This window comes from Bos javanicus, chromosome 8 (assembly GCF_032452875.1).
Source record: "Bos javanicus breed banteng chromosome 8, ARS-OSU_banteng_1.0, whole genome shotgun sequence".
Classification (NCBI taxonomy): Eukaryota; Metazoa; Chordata; class Mammalia; order Artiodactyla; family Bovidae; genus Bos; species Bos javanicus.
In genome coordinates, this window is record NC_083875.1 from 52,777,484 (window position 1) to 52,795,815 (window position 18,332).

Below are 18,332 nucleotides of genomic sequence, written 5' to 3' on the forward strand. Positions count from 1 at the left end.
ACAGATGGGTAGGTATTCCATGTTCCTGGGTAGGAAGAATCAATATTGTGAAATTGACTATACTACCAAATGCAATCTCCAGATGTAATGTGACCCATATCAAATTACCGAGGGCATTTTTCACAGAACTAGAACAAAAAATTTCACAATTCATATGGAAACACAAAAGATCCCAAATAGCCAAAGCAGTCTTGAGAAAGAAGAATGGACCTGGAGGAATCAACCTTCCTGACTTCATATTATACTACAAAGCTATAGTCATCAAGACAGTTTGGTACTGGCACAAAAACAGAAATATAGACCACTGTAACAAGATAGAAAGCCCAGAAATAAACCCATGCACCTATGGGTACCTTATTTTTGACAAAGGAGGCACAAATATACAAGGTGGCAAAGACAGCCTCTTCAATAAATGGTGCTGGGAAAACTAGACAATTACATGTAAAAAAATGAAATTAGAACACTTCCTAATACCGTACACAAAGATAAACTCAAAATGGATTAAAGACCTAAATGTAAAACCAGAAACTATAAAACTCTTAGAGGAAAACATAGGCAGAATACTCGATGACCTAAATCAAAGCAAGATCCTCTATGACCCACCTCCTGCTGCTGCTGCTGCTAAGTCGCTTCAGTCGTGTCCAACTCTGTGAGACCCCAATGACGGCAGCCCACCAGGCTCCCCCATCCCTGGGATTCTCCAGGCAAGAACACTGGAGTGGGTTGCCATTTCCTTCTCCAATGCATGAAAGTGAAAAGTGAAAGTGAAGTCACTCAGTCGTGTCCGACTCTTAGCGATCCCATGGACTGCAGCCTACCAGGCTCCTCCGTCCATGGGATTTTCCAGGCAAGAGTAGAGTAATGGAAATAAAAACAAAAGTAAACAAGTGGGACCTGATTAAACTTAAAAGCTTTTGCACAGCAAAGGAAACTATAAGCAAGGTGAAAAGACAATCCTGAGAAAGGGACGAAATAATAGCAAATGAAACAACTGACAAAGGATTAATTTCCAAAATATACAAGCAGCTCATACAACTCAATACCAGAAATACAAACAACCCAATCAAAAAGTGGAAAAAAGACCTAACAGACATTTCTCCAAAGAAGATATACAGATGGCTAACAAACACATGAAAAGATGCTCAACATCGCTCATTATTAGAGAAAAGCAAATCAAAACTACAATGAGATATCACTTTACACCAGTCAGAATGGCCATCATCAAAAAGGCTACAGCAATAAATCCTGAAGAGGGTGTGGAGAAAATGGAACTCTCTTGCACTGTTGGTGGGAATGTAAATTGATACAGCCACTATGGAAGACTGTATGGAGATTCCTTTAAAAACTAGGCATAAAACCACCATATGACCCAGAAATCCCACTCCTAGGCATATACCCTGGGGAAACCAAAATTGAAAGAGACACATGTATCCCATTGTTCATTGCAGCACTATTTACAATAGCTAGAACATGGAAGCAACCTAGATGTCCATTGACAGATGAATGGATAAAGAAGTTCTGGTACATATACATGATGGAATATTACTCAGCCATAAAAAGGAATGTATTTGAGTCAGTTCTAATGAAGTGGATGAACCTAGAACCTATTATACAGAGTGAAGTGAGTCAGAAAGATAAAGATAGATACTGTATTCTAATGCATATATACATTAGAATATATGCATATATACAGAATCTAGAAAAATGGTACTGAAGAATTTATTTACAGGGAAACATTGGAGAAAAAGACATAGAGAATAGTCATATGGACGTGGGGAGAGGGGAGGAGAGGGTGAGATGTATGGAAAGAGTAACATGGAAACTTATATTACCATGTGTAAAATAGATAGCCAATGGGAATTTGCTGTATGGCTCAGGAAATCAAACACGGACTCTGTATCAACCTAGAGGGGTGGGATGGTGAGGGAGATGGAAGGGAGTTTCAAAAGGGAGGGGTCATGTATGGATGTGAGAGTTGGACTGTGAAGAAGGCTGAGCACCGAAGAATTGATGCTTTTGAACTGTGGTGTTGGAGAAGACTCTTGAGAGTCCCTTGGACTGCAAGGAGATCCAACCAGTACATTCTGAAGGAGATTAGCCCTGTGATTTCTTTAGAAGGAATGATGCTAAAGCTGAAACTCCAGTACTTTGGCCACCTCATGGGAAGAGTTGACTCATTGGAAAAGACTCTGATGCTGGGAGGGATTGGGGGCAGGAAGAGAAGGGGACGACAGAGGATGAGATGGCTGGATGGCATCACTGACTCGATGGACATGAGTCTCAGTGAACTCCGGGAGTTGGTGATGGACAGGGAGGCCTGGCATGCTGCGATTCATGGGGTCGCAAAGAGTCGGACACGACTGAACAACTGATCTGATCTGATGGTTGATTCATGTTGAGGTTTGACAGAAAACAGCAAAATTCTTTAAAGCAATTATCCTTCAATACAATATAAATTTAAAAAAAAGAATGGGGCTAGATATTAGGGATAGAAACAGGAATAAGAAATTCTTCCACATTTATGGAGCTTACAGTCTATTGGGGAAGTCAAACCAAAACAATAAAATAAATAGATAATTACAAGTTATAATAAGTGAAATAAAAAGGGTAGAAAATGAAAGGTAGGGAACATGATTTTCCTATGGTTCAATGATGTGCTTAGAGAGTGAAATTTAAACTTTGATCATGAAAGAAGAAGAGTCAGCCATAGGAACAGCAATAAAAAGGCACTAGAGGCAGAGTAGCATATGTAATGTCCCTGAGCTGGGAAACTTGAATTATCCCAGAACTCAAACCAGTGCTGGTGTGGCTGGAACCCAATATTCAGAGGGCAGAGAGGTACAGGAGGGAGTTTGGGAAGAAGACAGGACCTTGTAGGCAAGAAGAAGAGTGGGCTCTTTTTAGTTTATAGAGCAAGAAAATGGTAGACCAGTGATCTGAACCAAGATCATAGTAGTCCTCAAGTCCCCTATACTGGTGGTACACAAAGTGGATTCCATAGATCAGCAACATCACTGTCACTGGAGAACTTGCTGGAAATGCTCATTCGTGACCCACCCCAGGAACTCCAGTTCCAGAGCCTAGGAATCTGTTTTAACAAGATCGATATCCACTACCTTCATGAAGATCAGAGACACCTTAAATTCCCCATTCCTCTCATTTAACATCTTTCTCACAGTCCAAGCAGGATTACTCCTTTAAGCAACCTAACCATTTGCGTGAGGGGCTGGTCCTTTAGTAAGCAGCACCCACTGCTTATCTTACATCATGTAGTCCTGCCAGGCCTGCAGGTTCACTCAGTTGAGCTCTGCTGTGCACTTTGCTCAAACTTCTTCTCTCTGTTGCAGGACGATTCGCCCCAACAGTGCAGTGCGCTCCATCTACAAAGCTTCGGGCTGCTCCGACAACCCCAACCATCACGTCAACTACCTGGAGCATGTAGTTGTGCGTATCACCATCACCCACCCCAGGAGGGGAGACCTGGCCATCTACCTGACCTCGCCCTCAGGAACCAGGTCCCAGCTTTTGGCCAACAGGTACGGTCATGGCCCCTGACCAGCAGTGTGCACTCAGCTACTCATTAAGCTGGAAAAAGAATGAAGAATCAGCAGTTCTTTTTTTTTCACTTTTTATGAAGTTGAAGATTGTGCATATACAAATATTATAAAATCATGATTTTTATACAATTTTTAAATATTATTTTCCATTAACAGTTTTTACAAAATATGGACTATATTCCCTGTGTGGTACAATACATCCATGAGCCTGTCTTATACCCAATAATTTGTACCTCCCACTCCCCCACCTATATATTACCACTCCCAACCCCATCCACTAATTTTTTCTCTATATCTGTCTGCTACTTTTTTGTTATATTCACTTTATTGTAGTTTTAAATTCCACATGTAAGATATACAGTGTTTGTCTTTCTCTGACTTATTTCACTTAGTATAATGCTCTCCAAGTTCATCCATGTTGCTGCAAATGACAAAAATTGTTTTTATGCCTGAGTAGTATTCCATGTATATATGTATGTATGTGTGTATCTATATAGAGATGTATGTATATATACACATATGTGCTCAATCGTAGCTTACTCTTTGCAACCCCATGAACTGTAGCCCACCAGACTCCTCTGTCCATAGAATTCTCCAGGCAAGAATATTGGAGGGGGTTGCCATTTCCTTCTCCAATATACACACACACACACACACACACACACACACACATACACTTACACCACAGTTTCTTTATTCATTCATCTTGCGACGGACACTTAGGTTGCTTCCATATCTCAGCTGTTGTAAATAATTTGCTATGCACATTGGGGTCTACTTATCTTCTTGAATAACAACATGGTTAAAAAATAGGCAGAAGAACTGAATAGACATTTTTCCAAAGAGGAAATGTAGATGGCCAACAGGTACGTGAAAAGATGCTCAACATCACTAATCATCAGGAGAAATGCAAATCAAAACCACAATGAGTTATCACCTCACACCTGTCAGAATTGCTATCATCAAAAAGAATACAAACAAAATGTTGGGAAGGATGTGGGGTAAAAGAAATTCTTGTACACTGTTGGTGGGAATCTCAATTGGTGCCCCAACTGGAAAACAATAGGGAAGGTCTTCAAAAAACTAAAAATAGAACTACCATATGACCTAGCAATTCCACTCCTGGGTGTAGATTTAAAAAAAAAAGAAAATTAAAAATACAGCTGTTCTTTAATTTCTTACTACCCTAAGAACTTCAGTGAGGGGTGCCACTTAGATGTCATGATGAGATGGTCATAGCTCTCACTGCCCACACATAAACAGAGTAATGAGCTGCCTAGAATCTATTGGCATGAAACAGTGTAACACTTAAGATGTGTGTAATATTAAAAGGATGCCACAAAAAAGTTAAAGGCCACCTGTTGTTCTTTATCCTATAAAAGAAATGGAGAACACTGACTCTTCAGGCCTCTGAGATGGTCTTCCTGGCCCCTAAATGTCTGCTGGCATTTGTTGCAGGTAAACTGAATGCTTTTGCCTGAGCACTTTCCAAAGTTAAAGGAAATTCTATTTGTTTTAAAAAAGATTTTGGCATATTTTTTTCTACAAAGATTCAGTTAGTAAATGTTTCAAGCTTTGCAGGTCATGTGTCTGTTACCACTCCTCAACTCTGCCATTAGAGTGCAAAAGTCATTGTAAACAACATAGATGAATGTGCATGGCTGTGTTCCAATAAAACTTTATTTATACAAATAGGCCAAGGACCGGATTTAGTTTGAGGGCTGGCAATAGTTTCCTAACCACTATTTAAAGGTTGGCCCTTTAGTCTTTATTGGCCAAGGGAACACTCACTTTCTCTTTGTAGCCTCTTCCATTCTCTCTGCTGCTAAGTCACTTCAGTCGTGTCCGACTCTGTGAGACCCCATAGATGTCAGCCCACCAGGCTCCTCCGTCCCTGGGATTCTCCGGGCAAGAACATTGGAGTGGGTTGCCATTTCCTTCTCCAGTGCATGAAAGTGAAAAGTGAAAGTGAAGTCGCTCAGTTGTGTCCAACTCTTAGTGACCCCATGGACCGAAGCCTACCAGACTCCTCCATCCATGGAATTTTCCAGGCAAGAGTACTGGAGTGGGGTGCCATTGCCTTCTCTGCCATTCTCTCTACTCCCTTCAAACATTTCTCCAGCAGATAATTATATTTCCAGGACCCTGCTGAAAGGCCAGAATGTTCTAGCACAAGTCTTCTTTTGCTCCATTGGCTTTTTGAGTGGTTGGGATCATGGGTGGGGGATACTTGTCAGCAAGTGGGACCAGATGGGGAAAGGCCAGGTTTTCTTATACACCCCATTCCCATTATGGTTCCAAACTCCAAGCCACAGTGAGAAGCCTAAAAGTTTCTTTAATTTGATGTTTTTCTCCAAGAGGAACATTTAATAGGAGCAAAAACCTTACTGTCAAAGGCCTATACAGTCCAAATGAAAGTCAAACTTTCATGTCGACAGGGCCACCTGTCCACATGCCAGGTGTCCGCGGCCGTGGTGATCTCTGGTAGGACACTGACAACAGCCCAGACAAGCTGAGGGGCCAAGTCCAATGCAGGCCTGCAGGGCCGAAAGTGAGACTGAGGAACTCTCAGTGGCTTTTCAAAATCTTCAAATTCATCTGTTGTAGGACAGTTAGAAAGAGAGAAAGCAAGAGCATTTCTAGAGTCTCTCATTGCATTTTATTTCTGTTCTTGGAAGTCTTCTTGTGTTCGTCCCTAAAACCTAACATCTTTCATTAGAGCATGAGGTAACCTGGGCTTCATATTCTATTAAGTGAAACTTTGCCAGGATCAGTATATGCAGCTGTGAGAAACTGAAGGATGCTTTGGCATCCAGTCGCTGCACACGCCCTCCTCCCTGTGCAGTCAGGGATCTCAGCTGCTGCCAGGTCTTGCTACTACCTGCCTGAAGCTTCTCTTCAGCAAGCAAGGCCTTCAGATGCACAATTCTATGATTAAAGGACATCATGCCAGCTGCTGTTACCGAAGCCAGGGAAGACCTTGTTCTTGATTTCTTTTCTTTTCTTGACTGCTGTTCATGTGCATTGCATTTGGAGTACCCAGGTGACCCTGGTGAAGTACAAAGGTTGGCTTCACACATGTGTAACTCTTCTCCCTGGAGGCCCCTCCATGTAGAAAAATGGTCCACCCACAGTTGTTTGCTTGGAAAACTCAGTCCCTTCAGCCTTTCTGGGATCTTCTGCATATTTCAATATTTCTTGTTGGCTTCCCTGGAAATGACGTCAGTGAGGAAACTTGTGAGCAGAGGAGCAAAAGATTCCAAGACAGGCATTTGGTGAATTACAGTGTCACTGGCTCCAGTTCCTCGTGAATTCTTCAACAGCAGGCATCCGCTTTGCTCTTTGCAAAGTGCTGAACCCCAAAGTGCTGCTGACTTGTGTCAAAGAAAAGTAACAGGCATTTCCAATGCGCGGTGACCCATCTTATGGTTCACTTTAGTCTGTCCCATAGGGACCCCCTGGGAATAAGGTCTGCATGCAGAATACATCCTCTTGGTCCGGAGCATTTCTTAAAGTGCTGCTCTTTTGTCGATCTTCCATCTCAGTGCTGAAAATAAGTAGCCACCCCCCAAAAAAATGGCAGACAAAATGGAGTGGAGAGAGGGGACTGGAGATAAGGGATGTAAAAGGATGTTATGAATTCATTTGCCCACAGTTCCCCAAAACACTGCTATGAACGTCTGACCTTTTAAATGTAAAACAGCCACACTTGGTCCCCAAACCAGTCTGGCCACCTTCCAGGGCCTGGCTCCCCCGTTCTTGTTGTACTTGACACTAGTAGAATCCCTCCTACTGAGGTAGCTAAGGCAAGATGGTTTCTATAGGTATTATTTTCCTTCTGGCATATTCCAAAACTTTATTTTTATGAGGAAATCTCTCTTCAGAACTTCCCAGTCTCTGACCTCCTGGCAAAGAGGAATCTGTGTCCTCTCTCCTTGGCCCTGTTTCAAAGCACACTCCCAGGATTGGGATCTGAGGGCAAGAAGCACCAACACAGGATGGGCAGGTGGTGAGGGGAAGGTCTGCTTTGCTCCTGGTGGCCTTCAAGTTGGCCTGCTGGCCTGGGCACTATACCTGTCCTCAAGGAAAAGGTGACCAGGTCAGGGTTTAGAAGGAATTTGTATGTCAGAGATTTTTTTAATTTTTGTAAATTGAAGTATAGTTGATTCACAATGTTGTGTTAATTTCTGCTGTACGGAACAGTGATTCAGTTATATATATACACACACACATATGTACACATTCTTCTTTATATCCTTTTCCATTATGTTTTAGCATAGGATATTGCATATAGTTCCTTATGCTACACAGTAGGACTTTGTTTATCCATTCCATATGTAATAGTTTGCGTCTGCTAATCCCAACTCCCCAGTCCCCCTCTCCACTGGGCAGTCTATGTCTGTTTCTGTTTCGTAGATAGGTTCATTTATGACATATTTTAGACTCTACATATAAGTGATATCATACGGTATTTGCCTTTCTCATTGTGACTTGACTTCACTTAGTATGATAATCTCTAGGTCCATCCATGTTGTTGCAAATGACAGTATTTTGTTCTGGAGTGGACTGCCATTTCCTTCTCCAGGGGATCTTCCCAAGCCAGGGATTGAACCCGGGTCTCCCGCATTGTAGACAGACGCTTTACCATCTGAGCCACCAGGGAAGTCATTTTTGTGACTTGACTTCACTTAGTATGATCATCTCTAGGTCCATCCACGTTGCTGCAAATGACATCATTTTGTTCTTCTTCATGGCTGACTAGGGTTCCACTGTGTATATGTACCACATCTTCTTGATTCATTCATCTGTCAGTGGACATACAGGTTTTTTCCATGACTTGGCAACTGTGGATAGTGGTGCTACAAATATAGGGATGTGCATGATCTTTCTGAATTATAGTTTTTTTCTGGATATAATTATAGTTTTTTCCAGGCATGGAATTGCTAGATCATATGGTAATTGTATTTTTAGTTTCAGGAACCTCCATACTGTTTTCCACAGTGGCTGCACCAACTTGCATTCCCAGCAATAGTGTAGAAGGGTTCCCTTTCCTCCACACACTCTGTAGCATTTGTTATTCTAGACTTTTTAATGATGGCCATTCTGAGTGATGTGAGGTGATACCTCATTGTTGTTTTGCTTTGCATTTCTCTGTTAGTGATGTTAAGCATCTTTTCATCTGCCTTTGTAGATGCCATTGGCCATCTGTGTGTCTTCTTTGGAGGAATGTCTATTTAGATCTTCTACCCATTTTTTAGTTGGGTTGTTTTTTGTTGTTGTTGTCGTCGTTGAATTTATGAGCTGTTAACATATTTTGGAAGTTAAGCCCTTTTGGTCACATGATTCACAAATATTTTCTCCCATTCTGTAGGTTGTCTTTTCATTTTGTTTATGGTTTCCTTTGCTGTGCAAAAGCTTGTAAATTTGATTAGGTCCCATTTGTTTATTTTTATTTCTGCTGCCATGGGAGACTGACCTAAGAAAACATTGGTATGGTTTATGTCAGAGAATGTTTTGCCTGTGTTCTCTTCCAGGAATTTTATGACATCACATCTTATGTGTAAGTCTTTAGGCCATTTTGAGTTTATTTTTGTGTATGATGAGAGGGTGTGTTATAACTTCATTGATTTTTACATGCAGTTGTCCAGCTTTCCCAACCCCACTTGCTGAAGAGATTTTTTCCATTGTATATTTTTGCCTCTTTTGTCAAAGATTAATTGACTGTAGATGTGTGGGCTTATTTTTGGGCTCTCTAGTCTGTTGATACATATGTCTGTTTTTGTGCCCACACTACACTGTTTTGATTACTGTAGCTTTGTAGTATTGTCTGAAGTCTGGAAGGGTTATGCCTTCTGCCTTGATCTTTTTCCTTAGGACTGCTTTGGCATTTCAGGGCCTTTTATGGTTCCATATAAATTTTAGGATTATTTGTTCTGGTTCTGTGAAAAAAATGTCACGGATAATTTGATAGAAAGTGTTAGTCATTCAGTTGTGTCTGAGTCTTTGCAGACCCATGGACTGTAGCCCGCCAGGCTCCTCTGTCCATGGAATTCTCCAGGCAAAAATACTGAAGTGAGTAGCCATTCCATTCTCCAGGGGAATCTTCCCAACTCAGGGTTCAAACCCAGGTCTCCTGCATTGCAGGCAGATTCTTTACTGTCTGAGCCACCATTTGATTGGGACCATATAAAACCTGTAGATTGCTTTGGAGAATATGGTCATTTTAACAATATTAATTCTTCTAATCCAAAAGGTGGGATATCTTTCTATTTCTTTGACTCATCTTCAATTTCCTTTATTAATGTTTTATAATTTTCAGTATTTAAGTCTTTTACCTCCTTGGTCAAGTTTATTCCTAGTATTTTATTTGTGTGTCAGAGATTATTATTGAGGACAATAAATAGTTCCCCTATTAGACACTCATCTTTCTTTCAGAAAAGTCAGTATTTCTGAGGAGGACCATGTAAAACAAAGAACACTGTGCAGTTAAAAGACAGGAATTCTGCAAGGCTTAAAACACAAAGCTTTCCTCGTGGGTCATCTGAGATGAAGAGTTAGAGCTCTGGTGGCAGAGTCATCCCTATTTGACCTCTCCTGTTTCTCCATGAGGCATGACTCTTGACATTGGACTGGGCATTGGCCTCTGTGAGAAGGAAGGATACTGAGGTCCAGCTCAGACTCAGAATCCACGGCTCACTCCGTGTCATCTCCCCTTAATGATGACATGCATCTCCCCTTAACTAGACATGCAGAACAGGAGAATAAGCTAGGAAGGAAGCTGAGGGGACAGCAACCCTCCCCCACATATTACCTTCATTTTGGTATTGACAAAACCTGTGTTCTAGTCTTAGGACCAGAAAATGCTATCCTTAACGGTCAATTCCAAAAACAAAGGGGCCACAGTTAGCATTCTGAAAGTCCTTATTTTCCTCGACATTTCGGGAAGAAGTGTCTTCAGTGTTGCTCAGCCCTTCACCATGGGAATTCCTCAGGAACAGATTTTTTTGCAGTCGCTGAACATGTTGCCCATGTGGGCCGTCTGGAGCCCCTCAGTGCCTCCCCATGCTGGCTGCTGGGCACTTGCTAGAGCTCCTGTGGAGAACATCTGTTCCAGGAAGCAGGGTTTACCCGAGCATCTGCAGGTGCTGAGCCCTGGAAGGCACTCGGCAGCCTTCACAGCTAGTCCAACTCGAGCTGCATGCCCCATCAGCCCAGCAGGCAAGCCCCGGCACCATCCTTAGCAGGTCAGGTGGAGGATTTAGTGGGTAAACAGAGCCATCCTTGAGTGGACAGTTAGTGCTTTCTCTCCCCTTTGTTTTCTCCTGCCCTCCCACCCTTCCACTCCTCCTCCTGGCCTGTCTACCCAGCCTAACAAAGAATCAAACCAAATAATCAGCACAAATGCTTTACTTCTGGGGAGACCATGGGGATCTGGCATAGGTAGGGGACCTAGGTGGGCTTAGATCCCTTTATGATAGATACAAGAGCAACTATATTTCATCATTGTTGCAGTGAGCTTCTTTTTATTTTTTAAATTTATTTTTAATTGGAGGATAATTGCTTTACAATGTTGTGTTGATCTGCTGTACAACAGTGTGAGTCAGCCATGTGCATACATATATGCCCTCCTTCCTGAGCCTCCTTCCCACCACCCCCATCCCACCGCTCTAGGTCATCACAGAGCACTGAGCTGGGCTCCCTGTGCTGCACAGCTGCTTCCCACTAGCCATCTCTTTCACACATGGTAGCGTATGTATGTCAGTGCTCCTCTCTCAATTCATCCCACTTCCCACCCTCCCCTTCCCCCACTGTGTCCACAGTCCATTCCTAAAGCAACTTTGGATGTTACCCCTTATATGACCACATGTTCAACTTCTGCCTACAAATTTTCCAACAGAAAGCCTGTCCCATCACATTCTTCCTTCAACTGCATTTGTCAGAATTATAAAAACCTTGCTTTTTTTCTTCCCTAAATACCCACATACTGTCTTCAACTCATTGAGTTTTAGACTTAGTTTAGCTTTATTGGCTCTCTGTTCTAGATTTTGGCCTCTGACTGAAAGCTGAAACTTTGCCTCTCTTTCTAAATTTGACTACAGATGTGTATCTCTGGTTCTAATTATGGTCTTAAGTGGAAAGAAGGTATACTTTCTCATCTGTACAACCTATAGTTTCTGTAATTAACTGTGTTTAACTGTCGTGTTTCTACCTGAATATTTTTGTCACTGCCCAAGTGTTCAATGACAGACTACTGACATTTTGCAAAGTCATGCTATATAAATGCAGGTATGACTTGCCAAAATTACACTTTTGCTGTGGAAGTTTCACGTTATACAAGGCCTCACCATGAGAAAAAGCTTCTTTCTTTATTCAAAAGACAGTATAGCCTTTGGAGTTATAGCTGGGGTGGTCTTGATGTCACCCGTTTTTATGTTCAACTTCGGAAAAGTGATTTTTTTCATCTAGAAAACAGACGTAGTTGTATCTGCCTCGCAAGTGTGTTACAAGTAGTAAATAAGGTAATACAGTAAGCTCCTAGTATAGTAAGCACTTGGAAGTGCTAACCCTTACTCACACGGTGCTTTTCAAAACACCTTGCAAATGACTATCACACAGAGAAGACTGGCTCCTTCTCCCACAGAGGCTGATTCTAAAGGTCTGGGAGAGGCCCACGGATCTGCATTTCTCATAAGCTCAAAGGTGACGCTGAAGCTTCCTGGCCCGCCGCAGAGCACATTTTTAAATAGCACCGATTTAAAAGATCACCCAACTTTTTCAAACACATTCTTCTTATTTTCGTGTCACTAAAAGACTTGTGAGCAATATGCTGCTGGGTGCTGTGAAAGTCACTTACAAAGGCATTTATAATGTAAACCAGATATTTAGATAAAGCCTACTATTAAAGAATAAATCTTCAAGACGATTAAGTGAGTACTTATTTATAGGTACTTATCATGTACCCACAAGGATCAATGCCTTTGGGGGTTGGTAAGTTAGTGATAGTGAACATGTTGAAAGTTCATTTTGAAACTCGTGTTTTCAGGTATTCCAAACTTCTAGAACCAGTACCTTTCTCTCAACATTTCTTAAAGAAACGATTTAGGAGAGAGCAAAAAACTTAATAGTGTGTTTTAAATACCCTATTTCATAAGCAAATAATTTAAAACTTACAAAAGACAAACATCTAAAGAAAATAAAAAGTTCAGTTTCAACTGAGCCAAATGAGTGCTTTACGCATTCTATCAGCTTTATGTTAAATTGTGATGAAGCACTAAATAAAGAAAACAAAAAGAAAAAAGAGAACCTCCCAAAATATTCGATTAATGTCTAATTCTGTAGTGAACACAAATACCATCTAGGAAGTTGTGGATAATTCTGAAATTAATATCCATTTACATTTGGGAAATAATAATATGATAACACATAGCTGTCAATAGCTATAAAATGTCTTATTATTTAGTTGCCATAACATCATAGAAGCACGTGGTAGCCCTGACACTTTGACTGACTCTTTAAGTGAAAGGGGAGGAAAAAAGCTTACAGTAATTATATGAGTTATTTCCTGAGTTAAGTAACCCTCAAAAGGATGTACTACATTTAATGGCAGTCCTTTCTACCGGGTTTTATCCAAGCAATTTATTTGAAAACCGCTCACAGGGATAGGGCTATGGGGCACCCTTTTAATAACTGGCTACATAATTTGTGCCACCGCATGCATATATCATTTCAGTGAGCACACGATTATGAAGTCAATTGACAGAACAAGGTTTCACTGCAATAGGAGATATGGACACGGGCATGGAGTTAATCTACTCCAGCTTTCAGCACACTGGCCTTGCTTTATTAACATCTGATCCACACTAATAATGCTGACATGTGTCTGTTTTCTTCACTGTTGGCAGAGCACAGACATTCAGACAGAGCACTGGACCTCTTAGCTGATAAACAACTGCACAATTAGAATCTCTATAGTGGTGTCCAATGGTTTGACACTTGGTTTGAGCAAGTATATTCTTTGCAACATGAATCTCATCTGCTAACTACGTTACCTTTTGTTATATGCAGACAACACAAGGTTTTTAAACAGTACAGTACTAAAGATAGGGAATAGATTAAGTATTGAATTGGAATAAAAATAAAAGTGTGGGATTAGAAAAGTCAATGCCCAGCTAGTTGAAACAACAACAATCAGTGTCTATTTCTCTCCTCATCAACTCTTTTAGCAAAATGCAGTGATCGTGTTTGGCTGCATTTTAATTCCTCTCCTCAACTTGTATGTCCACATGAAATTAATGAGCATTCCAGCCCTGCATAAAATGAAGAGACCAGGGTGGGAACCATTTAGCCAGAGAGACAAAGCCCGTTTATATTTGGGCTTTAAGATACTTTTGTGAGTAGTGAATTATGGATAGTTCTTCTGGGTACTAGTTTACATTTAATTTTCATTCCAAATGTGATTTTAAAATGATTGATCGCAGTGGAATGATTTTCAAAGTTGGAGAGGAAAGGGTGTAAGGGAAAAAACATAGGGTCTGCTAATCCAGCAGTCAAATAAGTGACCCGTGAGTAATTAAGAGTTGGCTGAGGTTGTGGAAACAAGACCGCCCCTCATGTGATGGCAGCCTCAAGTCTCCTTTGTAGTTTCTGGACCTGAGGCAGTGAGCCAAGTGTTCTGTCTAAACTGTTTGGGAATTGCTTTTAAGTTCAGCACTATTGGAAAGGTATTCCGTGACAAGTTGTTGTTTCAGTGCCCTCAAATGGCACAACAGCCTCAATGAACTGGAACCTAAATTAGAACTGAAAAGGGCTGAGAAGTGGTTCTAGACCAATTTTCTGCCTCCATCCATTTCTGTGTCAACATGTTCGCTTCAGTAATGTCTCTCTGGCAGGAGGGGTTATTTGAAAACATTCCTTCTTCTCTACCTCTGTGTCTCCATTGCAGCCAACACACACTTTCTGGGTTTTGCATGAAGGACTCAATATGTAAGTCAGTTGTTTAATGGCCCAGCAATTTCTTCCTGGCCAAGTCCAGTTTCAAGCGTTAACTTGTGAAACAAGCCCTACAATGATAGTGCATGCACTGTAGAATCTCCTGGATGTATGTACCACCCATGATCTATTGAAGATCATTTACAATGGAAAGACATTCATGTAAGGAGCCACCATTTCCATCTCTGTTAGCATGAGGGAAAACTGCCCAATCCAACATGGTCCTCATTGAAATGCCACACCCCTCTGTTCAGAAGTAGCCTTGTACAGATAGTGTACAGATATTCTACAAAAAAAAAGAAAAGGCCTCCTTCATTATGAATGGAGGCAGTGATTTTCAAAACTTATATGAAAAAGTCACAAAACATGTATGAATACTCCAAAGATCTGTAATGTTCTCTATTAAAGAGATCTGTTCAACTTTAACTCAGCCTTCTCAATTTTCTGGACATGGGACACTGAGAATGCTGCTAAAATACTTTTTTCTTCTTTCAAGAGCTCAGGAACATGTAACAGGTGATTTTCCTGTTTATTGTTCTTCTCCAAGTGTCAGCCACTTACCTTACACAGTCCCTATTTACACCATCCAACCCTTCTGTTTGAGAAGCCAGCTGGTATTTTAGAGGGAGCCTCAAACACATTTATATAACACACATACAAAAAAAAATCAGAGTTGTTATGTATTAGTTACAATGAGATTAAAGTGGTTTTGTTTTTAGAACGGCATATTTTTCCCCCAATGGGAAGAGCCACACAGAAGTTCACATTAGAGCCACTAGTTTCCTTGGTGAACATGAAATTAAAGCAAGGAGAGTTGACTGAATGTCATAAATAGCTATCAACATCCAGTTGTCATGACCTTTGTATTTATTTGCTCTGAAGGATAGATAATATCCTAGTAACTGGACATGGTTCGAGCAGAAAAAGATTTCATACAGGGAATTAGGAACTTAGAAAATTATTGGACAGACTGGAAGGACAGAATCTAGGCTGCAGTTCCAGCCTAGATGAACTGGATAATATTAATGGGCATGGTCTTTTCATTTAGGGGTAATTTCCATATAATTCACTTTCAATGTAAATAATCGAGGAAGTTTTGATAAATATATACTTGCATAACTATACATTAGTTTCAAGATATAAAACTGTTCTTCCACTCCCAAAACTTCCATCATGCCCCTGCCTCCTCCCTCCTGGCCCGTGGCAACCACTGATCTGTTTCTGTTTAAGTAGTGTTTTCTATAATGTCATATGAAATTGAATCAGATAGTACATAATCTTTTGTGTCTGACTTTTTCCACTTAGCTTATTGCCTTTGAAATTCATTCATGTTGTTGAAGTTATTAATCGTTCAAATTTGTATTACTAGGTAGTGTTTCCTTGTATGAATATAGCATAATTTATTTATCCATTCACCAGATGATGGAGACCTGAGTTGCTGATAGTTTTTGACCATTATGAATGATGCTGCTGTGAACATTCATGTTGAGTTCTTTATGTGGACACATGTCTTTACTCCTCTTGGGGGGATAGCTTAGTCATATGGTCAGAACTATCTAACTGTTGTTAAAAGCAGCTGCACCATTTTACATATCTATCAGCAGTGTAAGCAAGCTTCAGTTGCTCCACATCTCCAACTCTTGGTACTACCAGGCTTGTGGGTAGAGTTTTAGCCTTGGTTCCCTGATACCCACGTCATTATCCCTCCCAGATTTGTTACTGCTTGGCAAGTCCCATGCCTGTTTCCCAATAATTATGTGTGTGTATGTATTTGTGTGTGTGTATTTGGATCTACTAATCAGTGATGCCTAGGATGAAGACAATCTCCAGTGCTGAACTGAACATGTGATGGATACAGAGAGGTCATTGATCACGGTCTTGACTGGATCCTCGCTAAATTTTAAACAACACACAAAAGCAATGTTTTATGGCTCTCTCTCAGGCTTTTTGATCATTCCATGGAAGGATTTAAAAATTGGGAATTCATGACCATTCATTGCTGGGGAGAACGAGCTGCTGGTGACTGGATCCTGGAAGTTTATGACACTCCCTCTCAGCTGAGGAACTTCAAGACTCCAGGTAAGAACTCTCTTTCTATAATTTGATTTATTGTACAGAAAAACGGTGTATATTCTGGCCAATAAATGTGTTTCCCATTCATATATCAACCTTATCCTTTATTATGTAATTCTACGCCTCAAGTTGTCCTCCTGTACTCCAATTCTTGAGATTACCATTAGAAAAGTAATAATTTAGGATAAGAATTCAAGAAAAGACCTTTAAATATAAAGACAAGATAAAACATGACAGCTATTGATTGATATTTCAGAATTATGAGCCATGTCTCTAACCACCTTCCATTACTTTATCAAAAAACAAGCCAGCCTTGTCCACATGCAACGGGTTAAATCACATAGTTATAAGAGCAGACAGGTTTCCTTCGATATCTTTTTTCTGAGTTTGCTTTAAATTTAATTTTCAGCGCAGACAAGACCTTGAGCTTGGCCTATGCCAGCTAAACTGGTTGCCACCTAAAAAAATGAGTGATAGCACTCTGCCCTGCATGAGACCAAGAGCTAAGTAAAGAGAAAGCTTTCCTGATATGTAAAACATGGTAATGATGTCAACAGAATTCTTTTCAGGTCATCTCAGGCTGTATTGCCACACATGGCCTGTTTCCCTCTTCCTGCTAATGTATGAACCTTATTTGTAACATAAAATAAGGAAAAGTACAAATACAGCGTGAGATGGGAGACTGAACAGTTTTTTGCATCACCCTGTGTTCAGTATCAGTAATCCAAGTCTATGCCCCAACCAGTAATGCTGAAGAAGCTGAAGCTGAATATTTCTATGAAGACCTACAATACCTTCTAGAACTAACACCCAAAAAAGATGTCCTTTTCATTACAGGGACTGGAATGCAAAAGTAGGAAGTCAAGAGATACCTGGAGTAACAGGCAAATTTGGCCTTGCAGTACAAAACGAAGCAGGGCAAAGGCTAACAGAGTTGTGCTAAGAGAACACACTGGTCATAGCAAACACCCTTTTCCAACAACACAAGAGAAGACTCTACACATGGACCTCACCAGATGGTCAATACCAAATCAGATTGATTATATTCTTTGCAGCCAAAGATAGAGAAGCTCTATACAGTCAGCAAAAACACCACCAGGAGCTGACTGTGGCTCAGACCAGGAACTCCTTATTGTAAAATTCAAACTTAAATTAGGTATGACCTAAATCAAATCCCTTATGATTATATGATGGAAGTGACAAATAGATTCAAGGGATTAGATCTGATAGACAGAGTACCTGAAGAACTATGGATTAAGGTTTGTGACATTGCACAGGAGGCAGTGTTCAAGACCATCCCCAAGAAAAAGAAATGCAAAAAGGCAAAATGTTTGTCTGAGGAGGCCTTACAAATAGCTGAGAAAAGAAAAGAAGCAAAAGGCAAAGGAGAAAAGGAAAGATACACCCATTTGAATGCAGAGTTCCAAAGAATAGCAAGGAGAGATAAGAAAGCCTTACTCAGTGATCAACACAAAGAAATAGAGGAAACCAATAGACTGGAAAAGACTAGAGATCTCTTAAAGAAAATTAGAGATACCAAGGGAACATTTCATGCAAAGATGGGCACAATAAAGGACAGAAATGGTATGGACCTAACAGAAGCAGAAGATATTAAGAGGTGGTAAGAATATACAGAAGAACTATACAAAAAAGATCTTCATGACCCAGATAATCACAATAGTGTGATCACTCACCTTAAGCCAGACATCCTGT

At 40.6% G+C, this 18,332-nt stretch overlaps 1 protein-coding gene across 3 annotated transcripts in view; it reads left to right on the plus strand.

Annotated features, from left to right (window-relative positions):
* Positions 1-18,332, plus strand: part of PCSK5 (proprotein convertase subtilisin/kexin type 5) — a 516,633-nt gene that overhangs the window by 305,468 nt on the left and 192,833 nt on the right. For all 3 annotated transcript variants that reach the window (XM_061425568.1, XM_061425565.1, XM_061425566.1), the window contains exons 12-13: positions 3,348-3,536; positions 16,489-16,625. In XM_061425568.1, coding sequence (XP_061281552.1) covers positions 3,348-3,536; positions 16,489-16,625 — 326 coding nt within the window. The remainder of the gene's footprint in view (positions 1-3,347; positions 3,537-16,488; positions 16,626-18,332) is intronic.